This window comes from Ictalurus furcatus, chromosome 16, assembly GCF_023375685.1.
Source record: "Ictalurus furcatus strain D&B chromosome 16, Billie_1.0, whole genome shotgun sequence".
NCBI lineage: Eukaryota > Metazoa > Chordata > Actinopteri > Siluriformes > Ictaluridae > Ictalurus > Ictalurus furcatus.
The window spans coordinates 17,005,052-17,016,837 of record NC_071270.1 but is presented as its reverse complement, the minus strand read 5'-3'; the positions used below and the strand labels follow the sequence as shown (position 1 = coordinate 17,016,837).

General features: G+C 37.8%; 1 protein-coding gene across 1 annotated transcript in view; it reads left to right on the top strand.

The window, feature by feature from the left end:
* Positions 1–11,786, top strand: part of isoc1 (isochorismatase domain containing 1) — a 12,724-nt gene continuing 938 nt past the window's right edge. The window contains exons 1-5 of the mRNA XM_053645732.1: positions 1–337; positions 3,468–3,587; positions 5,314–5,517; positions 6,109–6,225; positions 9,388–11,786. The exon at positions 9,388–11,786 is cut by the window's right edge and continues 938 nt beyond it. Coding sequence (XP_053501707.1) covers positions 11–337; positions 3,468–3,587; positions 5,314–5,517; positions 6,109–6,225; positions 9,388–9,534 — 915 coding nt within the window. The 5' untranslated portion in view covers positions 1–10 and the 3' untranslated portion in view covers positions 9,535–11,786. The remainder of the gene's footprint in view (positions 338–3,467; positions 3,588–5,313; positions 5,518–6,108; positions 6,226–9,387) is intronic.

The following is an 11,786-nucleotide window of genomic DNA, read 5'->3' as shown; positions in this document are numbered from 1 at the left end:
TGGGTCATATATGTGTGTGTGTGTATATCTGAGCACTGAGGCCAGCAGCACGCCGCTCTTTCCTCCTCTTCAGCTCATCATGGCGGACACCAGCAGCAACCACGTCCACGTTTTATTCTCCTTTTCCGTGTTCTCGCGCCCGTCTTCAGTGCCTCTGGGTTCCGGGTATGAAGTGCTCGTCCAGAAGTTTCTCTCCATTTACGGCCCTCAGATCGACGTGCACCGCAAATTTCTCATTCAGGTGTTCTCGGAGGAATGGGGACAGTACGTGGACCTGCCCAAGGGATTCACCATCTCGGAGAAATGCAAGCTGCGATTAGTTCCTCTTCAGACGGATGTGAGGCGTTTTTCACCCACGCTGTTTTGTAAATGTGTTGTTGTTGTTGTTGTTGTTTTTATTTTTATTGTCGCTGGTTTGTTTTTTTGGGGTTGTGTGTCTGTGGTGTCGTGTCCGTGCTTGGCTTTCCGACATACCCGAAAATCTTATAAAAGCTAAAATACTGCAGTGTGTTTAAAATAATGTGTTTTCATTCCGGCTGCTGTTAACACCATGCAGTGTGTTATTTACTGTCTCGACTAGTGTAACTTGTTGATTGCGGGTTTGGGGAAATGAACCTGATAAAGGTCGAATCCTAAATGGCGTTATACACGCTTGTATACTGTAAGTGCACTGCATTTGGTGTAAAGTAACGTGTCCTACTGTGTACAGTTGTACAGTAGTAAACACTGAGCATGTTTATGCCGCTGCAGTAGTTGTGACGCTATGGACAGTTTTGAACTAGTGATGTGTCGTTCATGAACGATTCGTTCATTTTGAATGAATCTTTAATATGACTCGGGAACAGCGAGTTGTCTCAGAGTGTGATTCGTTCATTTTTGACCGCGCATGCGCTGTAAAATCCCCATAGGTTCTGTACAGGAAACAGAAATGATTAGTTCAGAAGTATATTCTCGAGTCTTCAGGTTCGAGCCGTTCGTTCTGCAGGTGACCGCCCCATAGGCAAGGAACCATGCAGTACCGGAAACAGTAATGATTAGTTCAGCTCTCGAGTCTTCAGGTTCGAGTCGTTTGTTCATTACGTCACATCCCTATTGCATTCAGCCATCACGTGATGGACGAACGACTCGAACCCGAGGACTCGAGAGGTGAATTAATAATTCATGTTTCCCGGGGAAGATACGTAACAAAAGAAAGAACGATCTTTTGATTAAGATCGGGAGGGGAGATGAACTAACAGACTGCATAGCCTGAAGACCCAGCTAAGCTGTTAATCAAATCGTTTATGTTTCTCAAAATTCAGCCTTGGTTGCATTAGCCTATAGTATGTTTTATAGTTTGTTAAGTACTAGATGTGTTGGGGAATTTAACATATAACATTTTAATTATATTCTGCTGAAATGAACAAAGTGACTCAAAAAAATGTCGTTCATTTTGCTGAACGAGATTCAAAGATCTAAGTCAGTAAAATAATCCGAACTTCCTGTCACTATTTTGAAGGGCGTTTTTTGTTTGCGTCATACTGATAGCAAAGTTGTGACGTCATTACATCATCATGCACCGTACACTCCTGGGCAAACAAAACAAAATGAAACAAAAAGAGGGCCAAGCCCCAAAATATTAAGGTTTTAGTGGTCTTAACAACAAATCATTAGTCAGAAAATTAGCAAGAATGAAACAAATGGATTGAAGTAACTTAGCATGAGAGAGGTTTTCCCTTTGAGTTCTTGATATGTTTAAGCCTTGTGGCTAAACTTAGACAGCTTTTTATTTATTTTATTTTTTACTTTATTTGAATTTTGTACACCCAGACATGTTAGTTTGAATTTTACACAAACATTTGAATCATTATCATGATTTTACCTTATATAAGTGAAGACTATATAATTGAATTTCCCTGTTTCTAACTTTTCCCCAAACTACAGAAAACGAGTGAAATGGTGGCTCAGGAGGTCTCAGGAGTGCGTTTGTTTAATTCTTGCTGAATTCTGACCAATAATTAGTTTTTAAGACCATTAAAAGCTTAATATTTTGATAACCCCCAACACACACACACACACACACACTTTTTTTTTTCATGCAGGAATGTAGTATGGAAGCAAAAAAAAAGGGGCCGTAAAGATTTGAATCTTGAAAACCAGTGAATTCTTAATAATGATATGTAAACCAGATTGAAGTACATTACATCGTAAACCACACATCTGTAAACTGCAACTGAATTATTCAATCTGAATTTGTGAATGCTGGGGGAAAAAAAAAGGACTGTTGTCTCGTCCAGGATGTGTTCCCATCTCAGTGTTCCCAGGATGAGCTCCAGAGTCACCACGACCCTGAACCGTTAGTTACTGCAGATTTCGGAACATGCTTGAATCTGAAACTCAAATAAAACTCAAGGAGGTTTATTCAGAACAAATGAATACAGATGTGTGGTTTCCACAGTAATGTGTTTCAGCGCTTTTAATGCAATTCAGTGGCTTTTTACTTTCAAATTGTTGTCTCTTTTTATTTGCATTCCATACATTTGATGCACTAGCTTACAAACATAAATACATTTTTTCAGTGGGATCAAAACATTTCTTTATGCACTCATAGAAAAAAAGCATTCAGAAATGGTTTTCTGGAAGATAAATGATTTTAGTTGTTTTCTAAAGCGGCTCTACTTGTAATCTTTTGTGAAAAGGAAAACCTGTGTTATAGGGTTTATACTTTATGGGTTTCTTCCGAGGGATAAAATAGAGTGCTAGACTGAATCTTTCTTCTTCTTTTATTTTTATTTTTTGAATGTACAGCCTGATAGACTGATCAAGAACTTCCTAAAACAACTGACCGTTTTCTAGTAGTAATTCCCATTGGCCAGACAATCACTTGACGTAAACAAGCTTGTTTGCATCGTGCAAGCCAAAGATGATGTAATAGTGAACATGCAAATTGGGACATGTAATCCTTAGAGACGTCCATCTTTTTCATTACATCTGTTTCTATGCAAATACTCCATGCATGAAAGGAAAGGAACATGTCTAAAAAATAAACCCAAACTATTAGATGTACTGAAGTAGCAATCATCTAGTATTTTCAGATGAACTCAAAGCGAGGTGCTTTTTGTTTACTGGGTTATATCCTGTACTCTTTCAGTCTGGCTTAAGTCACAGCTTTGTGTTAATCCTTCAAGTGCACTTAACAGATTGTCTTAAAATGACCTTATTCATTAGGTCTATACCACAGTTTCTTTTTCAGCTTTACAAAACTAAACCTTGTTTCTAAGACTGTCTGATCATCTTTTTTTTTAAAGTGCTTAAAGCAGATCAGGTTTATTGCATCTCTGAATGATACAGTAGGGATGGAACTTGGAGTTGATTGCGCTCCTATACTTTGGTAATAAGTGAGATGGAAAAGAAAGTATAGAAAATTGTGCACTTTATCAGGTAGAAACAGCACTTAAGGTGAGTTGTTTGTTCTTCCTTTACTATAGATCACTACACTGGGCAACCTTTCTCCAGCCTCCACCATTTTCTTCTGCTGCGACATGCAGGAACGATTCAGGCCTGCCATCAAGTACTTTGGTGACATCATCAGCGTAGGCCAGAGACTGGTAAAGATTTATCTCACAGTCTTTCCATAGCTATAAGTTTTTAACTGTTCTGCAGTTTTCTGGCATATTTAGTGTATTATAAATGTCACTGACATTGTGCAGACTTGACTTTTTACAGAGACAGTAAGGACAGGTGAGGAGTGTTTCTGCTCTTCAAATATGTCTTGTTATTGGACATTTTTATTGCCTTGATGCACTTGTGTGACCTTCATTCACCGACAGTTTATCACCGTGTTTGACTCAGTGTGAGATTGTTTGTATATATTTCTTTTTCCAATTTTCCTGAAGATCTGGAGTTTTGTCTTCATTCAGTTATAAATTAAGGTCATGCCAGTTGGTAAAATACAGGCTTAACAACATTGATATACTAATAAAAAAGAGTATATAATATTATTCAATTTTAAATAGGAGCATTTTCGCATAATTTCATTAGACATATCTGGTTTCTTTATTGATTTCACAGATATGTACCTATTGTAATTATTAATAAGTCACTGATGATTAAAGTGCACCATCTGCGCCCTCATCCTTCATATCCACAAATAGTTTACGTGGCTGAGCTGCCAGACTGGCACAGCAGAGAGGAGCGAAGAGGAAGATGACAAGGTTTGGAAAAGTCAAAAAAGATTAAAAGGCAATCTTTAGTAAACAAGTCTTTAAAAAAAAATTTATTGACTTGTGCACCATTTTGGTAAAAAAAAATAAAATAAAAAATAAATAAATACTCATCTAGACCAAAACAGTATGGATAGTCTGTTAATAATATAGACTTAGGACATTATAGTTCCAAATTCTTGTTTTTAGATATGATATGATCTGATCATGATAATGATATTTTAAGAATGTAAAATAAACCCTAGAAACTCAAGAAAGTTACAAAACTAAACAAGGAAACTGAACAAAGTTTTTTAAAAATCTGAAATTTAAGAATGAAAAAGCTAAACAATAAATAAATAAATAAAAACCCTAAACATGAACATTATGAATGTTTTAAAAAAAAAAAAGTAAACATGGAAAGTTAAAAAAAAAAAAAAAAACCCTAACAAAAAAAACCTAGACATGGAAATTTAATAATGTTAAAAAAAAATACTAAACATGGAAACATCAAGTCTCACAAGTTCTTGATTTTTAATTTTTTTTTAAAATAAGGAAATGGAAGAACCATTTAAATGACTTTTCCAATGTGGAAATTAATTTTTAAAATGTCCCAAAATTCTCTACAAAATGTCTTCCAAAATTTTCATACTTGGTTTATATTAAGAATGGCCTTTAAGAATTCCTTTCACAAAAGAAGAACGTATTGAAATCATTCTCAGGGCTGGATCGGGAATCTGTCGCAAGGTTGCGATAGACTTTAACAGGAAACATGGCAAACACATCACACACGAACAACACTGTTGCCAAACTTACTAACAAATTCGAAAAGACTGGAAGTGTTGCGGACCAACTGACCACTGACGAAGGCACAACCGACGTGGTGTTGGCAAACACAGTCCCCTATGTATGGAGACCTTTAGAACACCCTGTATTATCTGTATTATAGACATTATGTTAAAGGTCCCTGTCACATTGCTTGTTGTCGCTGCACCTACACTTGAGTACACACGCCGGCTATAAGGAGGATCCACAAGCATGTAAAGAAGTGAAAATCAGAAAGATAGCCTGGTTCAATAAGACATCGTGTAACTGAATACAGGGTTTCTAGGAGGTTAATATTGTGTTTTAGCTCCAGGGTGCTCGTATTTTGGGGATCCCTGTCATCGTGTCCGAGCAGTACCCTAAAGGCCTGGGGAGCACTGTACAGGAGATGGATCTGACCGGTGCAAAGTTGGTCTTCCCTAAAACTAAGTTCTCCATGGTACTACCGGAGGTGGAAGCTGTGCTGGCTGAGACTCCAGGGGCACGAAGCATTGTGCTTTTCGGAGTGGAGGTTAGTGACACTAATGATTTTCATGCTCTGTTTCTCTCTCACTGAATCTGATCTGTTTTATTAGCCAGTTTCACGTCTAAGGACTTTAAGATTAAGAGAAACACTAGGGAAATGATTTTACTATTGTTTTATCATTTGATGTACAATGTGCAGTATGTGGATTATCTACATTTTGGACATTGTATTAAGCATTGTAATAACAAAATATGCAGAATACAGCATATGCAGAGATTATCATAATTAATAAATGTCTGATGATGATGACATTATTATTATTATTATTATTATTATTATTATTATTAATATTAATTGTTCATTGTTTATCCCTGTATATTATTATATTCTCAGTTCAACAGAAATATTTGAATGGTTATGTAAGTAAAATCCATGTACTGAAATTATTTTTTTATTCTAAAAGGGTTTATTTGATTGTATTGTCCTGTAGACACTGCCATCTAGTTTAGAGCAGTTTTGCATTTCACTATGATAATATGCAAAAACGTAAACATTTCTGTTTTGTTTTTATTTGTTAATAGACTGTAATAACTGCTTGCCAGTCACTGTAAATAAAGCCTAATCTTGTGTCTATAGACTCATGTGTGCATCCAGCAGACAGCGCTGGACCTGATTGGGAAGGGGTTTGAGGTGCACATTGTAGCAGACGCAACCTCCTCCAGAAGCATGATGGACAGAATGTTTGCACTAGAGGTAATACGAATATAGATATGAAAAATATGTAAGACTAGTATGAATCTATGCCACATTCATAATTTTACAGTTTTATAACATGTGTCCTTGCAAACCTGTCTACATTACCGGTCAACACGTGACTGTTTGACAGTAGCTCTCCCGGCCATACACACAGCACATATATCAATGATGTAAACAATTGGCAGCAAACAACAAAGACATCAGTAAATTGTGGCAGCGAAGTAAATACAATAAATATCTATAATAAATAAATGTACAGTAATGTGTATTACAAAAATCTGTGTATAAAAGAATTTAATGCACTGTAAAAGTAGGAAAAGTAAAAAAGGGTGCATCAGGTGCTTAGTGATCTGAATGGTTCTGTATTGAAGACCTTTAAGACACTCGTCCATTAATGAGCTTGCTGACCTTTGAGAAGAATCTGTCTCTGGTTGTTTTGACACTCAGTGATTTGTAGCATCTGCCGGAAGGAAGACGTTCAGATGTGTACAGGATGTAAGATGCCGGCAATGATTTCGATTGCCTGTTTCCTGATTCTGGAACAGTACAGGCAATAATCATTTATGCAGTCCTGACAATCTTCTGTGGCCTGATTCAGTCCTGATGGGTGGCTGAGCCAGACTAGACAGTGATGGATATACAGAAGTCAGACTTGTGTGTGTGCTTCTTTGTCACAGGAAGTACATCCTCTGAAGTGCCTATTTTGAGACGGACACTATATTAGTCTTCATGTCCTGCCTGATAGTGGTTCCCTGAAACCTAAACGATTCTTCGGTTAACACAGTGATGTTTAAAATAATAATTGGTTGGTTGGTGCTGTGGAATTCTTTCGCCATTGTTTTTAAGTGTGTTCAGCTCCAGTTTGCTATGACTGCACCGGAGGGTGAGCCCTTCTGTATGCAGACTCGTTGTCATCAGTAATTCAGTACTTTCAGACATAAGAGATAAGTCAGGTTTCACTATTTGCACCTAAAAATAAAAGAGCAGGAGCTTCTTTATTCATTCACCAGCTTCTATCTATTTTCATTGTTATGTTAATGAGAAATCCAAAGTAAAATACACTGGGGGGGGAAAAAAAGTTAATTGAATTTATTTAATTGAAATTTGTGTACATCAGTTCTACGAGAATGAATTGAGTTGCACTAAGACAATTAGTTTTTGTACAGCCAACATGATTTGAGCAGGTATTTTCACAGCCCAGGAATAAAACCAAGGTCTGTGCACTCATCCACGCTCAGGATCAAACCCAGGACCTTGGTATTATGAGGCTGTGATGTTAACCAGTATGCTATCATATCATTCATTTCTTCCTGTCCAACATCCTCACCTGCTTATGTAACATAACTGGATCACATTAATACTTAGTGAATTGAGTGATCATACTCATTCCACCTCATTCAAACTAGTAGATTAGATACTTGTTTAAACTTAGTTACTATCCATAGTTATAGTTTTATGTAAACTATACATAATGGTGTCACTCAAATGTGACCAACCACATATTCCCTTTCTTCAGTGCAGTGGAGACAGCAAATGTTGGACTCCCCAGAATTCAGTGCAGCGATATGACACACGAGTTATGGCAGAGACTCTGCTATGAGATAACAAGAACAAGGTGGTGTTGGCGGTGAAATTTAGCACGAAAGTTGAAGCTTTGGAAGCTGATCTGTTTGAGCAGAGTGTACAGATGAGGAGAGACTAAAGGATTAAAGCACTGCTGCACTGCTCTCTTCATGAAGCAAGGGCTGATTACTACCGGCAACAGTGTCAACAGGTAGTTGAATATCATTGTGGGTAATCTAGAAGTTTAACCTCAGAATCCGTCCATCCATCCATTTTCCATAATGCCTATCCTACACAGGATCGCGGGGAGACTGGAGTCTATCACAGGGAACTCTGGGTACAAGGCAGGGGACACCCTGGATAGGTGCCAACTCATCTCCGGGCACAATTGCACACACACACACTATGCACAATGCCAAAATGGCAGTCAGCCTTTGGACTCAGGGAGGAAACCCCAAAAGCACGGGGAGAACATGCAAGCTCCACGCATACATGGCAGAGGAGGGATTCAAACCCCCAACCCCAGAGGTGAAGAGCAAAAGTGCTGACTCCTAAGCCACTGTGCCCTCCCCGAGAGTCTTATTACAAAATAAATCTAGGACACCATTGAAGCCATTGATCACATGTTAATTGTAAAGGTTAATATACAAGTGTTCAGGGTGAATTTTTCCTTTAATGCACAGAGAGCAGTCAATGATGGGACTGTAGTGGTTTTAGCATCTTATAGTCTCAGCATGTGCAGTAATGAAGGCTGTAGACTTCACAATTTGTAATCTAATCACCGAATCTGTTCCACTATACGTGACCGTGGCAGAAATATCGCCTCCACTATTCTTCAGAAACAACCATATCTTTGACTTTCTCATTTCCCGAGCACTCTGGTCAAGGATAATCTTGTCATTCTTGTATAAATGTGGTTTTACCCTGCAAGCAGTTGGCAGGACATTGTATCCCGGACACTTGGTTGTGGTTTATTATATTCCGTCCTCTAAAGTTTTCAGAGCAGACTTTTTTGTTTATTGGGATTTGTGACGCGTCTTGGCCCACGTCATAAATCTTTTGGGCTGCTGCATTAGGGCTTGCCGTCCAAAAACAGCATTCTGTAATACGAATCTTCTATAATATATTTGCTGCCAGGTTGGCACTACTGAGCTTGGCAGTGATCAATACTTAAGGTTCTTGCCAGGGATCTTGGCTATTTCTCTGCGTTTTATCACCATAATGAATGTGAGCGTTACATCTGATGTAATTTCACTGCAGTAGAAATGCAGCCTTATTGGGAAACATAAGTTTCACTTATTGGTTTCTTTTGATATCTTTAGAGTAATAAAGTGTTCATGGTATTTTGAAGTGCTATTTGTATTTGGAACAATATTGATTTTAATCTCGCTGAAATTCCTTTTTCTGTGAAATAAAAATAATAAACCAAGCCTTAAGGCTGGGTTAAGACTAGAAAAAACAAAAAAAACACCTACACTCTGTTTTCAATGCTCACAAAGCATTTATTTTGATTAAAACCATCATTGCCTGAAGTTGTATTTATGATTTATGAGAACACCACTCTGTTTGGCTAATAAAAGCTGCTCTGTCTCTCAGCGGCTCGCACGTACCGGCATCATCATCACCACCAGCGAGTCTATCCTCCTGCAACTCGTGGCAGATAAAGAGCATCCGAAGTTCAAAGAAATCCAGAACATCATTAAGGCCAGTGCTCCTGAGTCAGGCCTGCTCTCCAAGGTCTGAGTGGCGTGAGGCACTAAACTTGCCTCCACTGTTAGCTTCATTTAATTTCTTTTAGAGATTTTGCAGAAATGCTTCAGCTGTGATGGATGTTTTCACTTTCAAGTTGTAAACTTGCCTCATATATTTGAAATCGTTCCAAACTGTAGTGTTTGTAGACAGTGGTGGATTACTCAGCATTTACTCTTAGATGTGCCGTGCAACCAAACTGGTTAGTCCTACATACGTATTCACTGTTTAATGGATTTCTTGCTTCGTGAACTGAACAAAATCTACAAAACTGACACAGCGAGTTCAATGAATGAGTTTATTTAGTGTATCGTTGTGCTGTTGGACATGTGGACACCACTGCAAGAGTGAATGTAGCATAGCCACTCTGACAACCATAACAGCCTGGAAGTATGTCTGTACTTTCTGTTCAAGTCTCTAACTGTTTTCTTTCTGATCTTTTAAGAACCACCTGAATTCCTGTACCTTCAAAATACCTTAAATGAAATGTGTATGGAAAATGGGGTAACCGTTGAGATTTAGCTTTAATACACAGTAATCCAACACTGTTTATAAATAAATGTGCAGTAGAAGGTCACATGCGTTAGACTAACTTCGGTGACTGAACAGAAGGTCTAATTAGGAGATTAATGAGCCCCTGGAGAATGATGACTTGTGCTGCTTTAGTGTCTGTACTGAATTATTAACTTCTAATATGTTTAGTACTACAGTCCGCTCTGAAGATATCGGAAGGCCAATTCTGTTGTTTTCGTTATACACTGAAGACATTTGGGTTTGAGATCAAAAAATGAATGAGACGATGGATTAGAATTTCAGTTTTCATTTCCTGATATTTGCATCTAGATGTATTAAACAGCTTAGAACATGACACCTTTTGTGGAACATGTGACTGATAGGTGTTTCTTGCTGCCCAGGCATGTCCTGTTAAATTTATTGTTTCAAGAATGAATAGCTCTGAAAGTCTACTCTTGAATTGACCCCTACATCAGGTTTTGCCTTTGAAGACTACATTTGTTGTTAAAAAGGATTAGACCAACATGAAGACCGGAGAGCTGTCTATGGGAGAAAAGCAATCCATTTTGAAGCTGAGAAAAGATGGGAAATCTGTCCGAGCCACTGCACGCTGGTGTACTAACAACCAGACGTGCATATAGATGTAAATATCAGGAAATGAAAGCTGAGATTCTGATCTATCGTCTTATGTTCATCTTCTGATCCCAAATTTCTTCAATGTATAGCGAAAACAATTGAATTGGCCTTGCTGTTCCAATACTTTCAGAGGAGACTGAATGTTTCTGTGGCATTTTGCGTGAATAGGGCTATAAACAAAGTGGTCAAAATGTATGTTCTGTGTATCTCTCACCAAACTGTAATCATTTAACCTGCCTTTTTTTTTCTCTTTTCTTGAAAACATTGTTACTGACATGTTCTAGATTTTGCTTTATATCGAGGTCTACTTTCGCAATGTGTCATTATGGTATCGAGATCCTTTAAGAGAGGCATGTTGGAGTGTTAGTACTAAATGTGGACTACCTCTCATATCATCAAACTTCAGTATGTTACAAGTTATTGTAATTAACATCCTTATAAAACGTGAATATTAATATGGTAGGAATGGCACTTAATTATTAACAACGTTAAAACAAGACTCTGGGAATGGGTGTCGGTGTAAGGTGTTGTGTACACTCTTAATTTTGATCTTTAATTTGATGCGGAAAGTTACCCTGTATAGTGGAATATATTTTATTTTTAACATATGTATGTTGTGTTTTTTTGCTTATTCTTTACTTTTGTTGTTAGTGTTGTTTTTGTTGCTGGTCTGTGCTGTGTATCTGAAATAGTTCTTGTGTATTTATCCCACCCCACCCCCCATTGTACATGTTTTCTGCCCAAATCCTTATAAAATGCACTCTCAACGCATTGCCCCTTAAGTCTGTAAAGGTTTGGCGAGAGTGTGTGTGTGTGTGTGTGTGTGTCTTTACGCTTTCGCATTCTTTTTGTTTGCATGTTAGATCTGTTAATGTCTGGATACCCCTAAGCTTTATATTTCAGTGGAAATCTCATTATCTTGTGTACCAAAACATGCACACAGACAGACTTCTGTAAGTTGTAGGAAGATTGTGTTGTTGTTGTTTTTGTTGTTTTTGTTGTTTTTAATGTAACAAAATATCTGGGAGCTTCAGCAGATTTGATTTTCACACTGTGTGAGTGAACGCAAAGGAAATATACTGTAGCCAGAGCTACTG